This window comes from Mastomys coucha, unplaced genomic scaffold, assembly GCF_008632895.1.
Source record: "Mastomys coucha isolate ucsf_1 unplaced genomic scaffold, UCSF_Mcou_1 pScaffold12, whole genome shotgun sequence".
NCBI classification, from domain to species: Eukaryota; Metazoa; Chordata; class Mammalia; order Rodentia; family Muridae; genus Mastomys; species Mastomys coucha.
The window spans coordinates 14,939,788-14,943,083 of record NW_022196894.1 but is presented as its reverse complement, the minus strand read 5'-3'; the positions used below and the strand labels follow the sequence as shown (position 1 = coordinate 14,943,083).

Below are 3,296 nucleotides of genomic sequence, written 5' to 3'. Positions count from 1 at the left end.
TTGGTTTTGCTATTTTTCTTGGCTTTGTTTTATTTTGTTTGAGAGAGAGAGAACATGGAGTTGGTTGTTAGGGAGGAGGATCTGGGAGGAGTTGGGGAGGGGAAAGAATATAATCAAAACATATTGTATGAAAAAATTAAAACAAACAGGGCCGCCACCGTGGGAGAATTGGACAGACCCCACTGGGCATCAGCTTAGAAGTGCTGCCAACATCCCAGATTGCTGGCCTCATCACAGATGAGGAAGGCTGAGACAGGGAGGCTCTTTAAGAAAACACAGCCGCAGGCTCCGTGGGCTCCCCTTTGCCAGGTGGGATCTGGCAAAGACCACACCTGGCTGAGGTCTTGCCTTGGAAGTACACCTTCCTCCCCCAGACTGCAGCAGGACAAGAGACAATGCAGTGTCAGAGATGGGAAGACAGGCCTGGGGCTTAATGAAGGGAGTGGCCAGGTGTGACCCCCACACAACACCTGAGCTAGGTGAACAGCACAGAGCCGCTCACCAGAAGGTCACCCCAGGGTGGAATAGTTAACGTGCTAAAGGCAGAGCCTCTCAGAGGCCATGCTGGGTTGGATGCCCTAGTTGGTAGACCTGCAGAGGCAGCCAAGTGTGCCCAGGATCAGACCCTTTATCACGGTGTGACCTCAAGCTGGGAAATGGATCTTCCCTGCCCAGGTAGATTCCAGTCCACCATAGACTACCACTGCCCCAACCCTGGCTGGTGAGAGAACAGCAGGTAGATTCTGCACCTAGCAGCTTGAGCTGGAGACACTGAACAAAACCCCTAAATACATTCTGAAGGCTTTTGGTCCAGATTTGGGCAGGGTATAGACATAGCTCTCCCAGGTACACAAGGGCACCCACACTCTGAGACAAACGGAAATATGGAGATAGGTTTAAAGGCACTCATGGTCATGCGCACAGTCACATATGTGCAGATACCTACCATATTACACACACGTACTTGCACACACAGACCCAAGCACTGTGGGAGACTCCAGGACCTGCCCCTCAGTCTGTGTCCAGCTACCCCGAGCATCCCTACTCAAAATCCAAGCATGTCTCCATGTGAGTGGGTCCTGTTACAGGGCCCCAGCATGTGCTAAGCATGAAGATCACAGCAGGCAGGCTGCACAAATGCATGTATGGTCATAGGTGTGTAGGCAGGAGGGAGGACAGAGATATGCACCCGAGTACAGGGATGTGCCTATAGCCTTTATGTGCATGTGCACGCTAGGGCAGATTTGGTATGAGTGTGCACTTGGAGGTATGCAAGCCTGTATATAGCCCACGTAGACACGTGCAAAGAAACGTGTGTGCAGCCTGCGGCACCACGGACATCAGCAGGGTAGATAGGGTGGGCACCTGAGTAAGGCAATGTGTTCACTCCAGATTCTCCAGGTAAGGCATGTCCGACCTGCACGAAGCCCATCCTCCCTTGTCCCTACTGTGGGGGCTTCGCACCCGGATGGGAGGAGGGAATCCCACAGGGCTGCCAAGGAGGGGGTGTTTCGAGCACCAACGCCCCTCAATGGAGCCTCTCACTCTCAGGAGCCCTCCCGTTCTCCGAGGAGGAGACATTGCTTTGTGTGTGTGTGTGTGTCTGTGTGTCCTCCTCTCTACCTGCTCCAGGGACAGCTCTGGGATCGCCCTGTCCCCCACGCCCTCTGCTGCTGCCAACACCCCTATTCATCCCTACTCCGTTTGACCCCAAAGAAACAGCTTCTCCTGAGCAGGGTTCGCTGGGCAGACCCCATCTCGGTCCGGTGCCCACGTTTCTGCAAACCCGCTCATTAACCCATTCGCCGCCTTTCCGCTCTCAGGTGGGACCCCGCCCTTCCAGCCCTCAGTCTCCACCCGGCCCTGGTCCAACATCTGGAACCTCGGACCCGCCATCCCTGGCCCCGCCGTCGCTGTCAACTTTCCCGCAAAGCCGCAACTTTTGCGGCTGCCGCGGGCTCCGCCCTCCCAGGGCCCAGTTGCTAGCGGCCAGCGCGCGGCGTGGCACTGCGGTGGCCCTCGGGAGCGACCGGCGACCCGGCGACCCGGCTCCAGCTTCGGCAGCGCAAGCCGTGCCCTGCGTCCCCCCTCACCCCGCCCCGCTGCAGCCCGGCTCCGGAGCGGCGTTGACACTCACCTCCGGAGGACGCCCTCTTCATCTTCGGGGTCGAGCGGGGCTCGTCGGGCACTGGAAGCGGCTTCGGGGCGGGCGCCCGTCTGCGCGCGGCCGGGTCCGCATCCAGGCGCCGCCGCTCCGGCCCGGTCCCGGCCCGGTTGCGGGACGAGGCTCGGGCGCTCCGCTCTACCGGGCCGGGCTGGGCTCGCGGGCTGCGGGCGCACAGGGCGAGGGCGGCGGCGCGGACTGGCGGGGCGCTCGCAGCGCGGGCCGGGAGCGGATGAATGTTTTATGGGATCATGTGGTTTGACGCGCGGAATCCGCCCGGTCTCCCCGCCGGCCCGGGCGGGGCGGGGCCGGGGCGGGGCCTGGCGCCGGGCGGGGCGCTCACCTGGGCGCGTGGCGCGGGCGCGGACCGGTGGGTACGGGGTGCAGGGCTAGCTGGCTGGCGACGGGAGGGGAGGCGAAGGGTGCCCTGAGCGCGGTCCAGGTGGCAGGAGGCGCTCAGCCGCCCGGTGCACGGGCCACGCGCGGTCCCAGACAAAGGCGGCGCATTCCTGAAGAGGCGGCGGCCCCTGCAGGCGGTCGCGGGCACCACGTCCCGGAACCCGCCGTGGGCGCGGGCTCGAGGGCGTGGCGGCACAGTCAAACCGCGTCCCGAAGGGAGTCCTGAGCATCGGAGGGATGCAGCAGGCCTTTGCATGGCTCGCCTTCTGCTTGCCCCTTAAAGCCCTTTGCCCGAGGACTGTCCTAGGCGACTCGGTAAGAAAACTGAGAGGCAAGGTGTAATAGTGCAGTCGTGCCCTCCTCTCCAGCTTTGTAGTCCTCTCTACCTCCCTATCCCAGGGAGGACACTCAGGCCTTGTCCGCACCTGCCTCTGCACCAGCTCCTATCTCTTTCCTCTTTGCAATGGAGATTACAAAGTCCGAAGACTACTCTGGACCCACCCTCCACCAAGCCAGACCTTAAGGCCAATGTTTCTAACGGCATCTCCCCCCTAACATGTCCCATTGTCCATTCCTGATTGGGTGCTCTACCTGGAGTTCTTAAGTGCATTCTGGGGTGAGGTGGTGGTAGGGGTGCTTCGGCTGGCTGCCAGGCCGTTGTCTGTGTCTGTCCTGCACATGATCCAGCCAAATAGCTGGCTAGGCCCATGATCTGCCTGCCTCAGTAGGAAAA

General features: G+C 60.9%; 1 protein-coding gene across 1 annotated transcript in view; it reads right to left on the bottom strand.

Moving 5' to 3' along the window:
• Rtn4r (reticulon 4 receptor) overlaps positions 1–2,679 on the bottom strand; it is a 25,882-nt gene extending 23,203 nt beyond the window's left edge. The window contains exon 1 of the mRNA XM_031363336.1: positions 2,138–2,679. Coding sequence (XP_031219196.1) covers positions 2,138–2,159 — 22 coding nt within the window. The 5' untranslated portion in view covers positions 2,160–2,679. The remainder of the gene's footprint in view (positions 1–2,137) is intronic.
• Between the last annotated feature and the right edge of the window lie 617 nt (positions 2,680–3,296).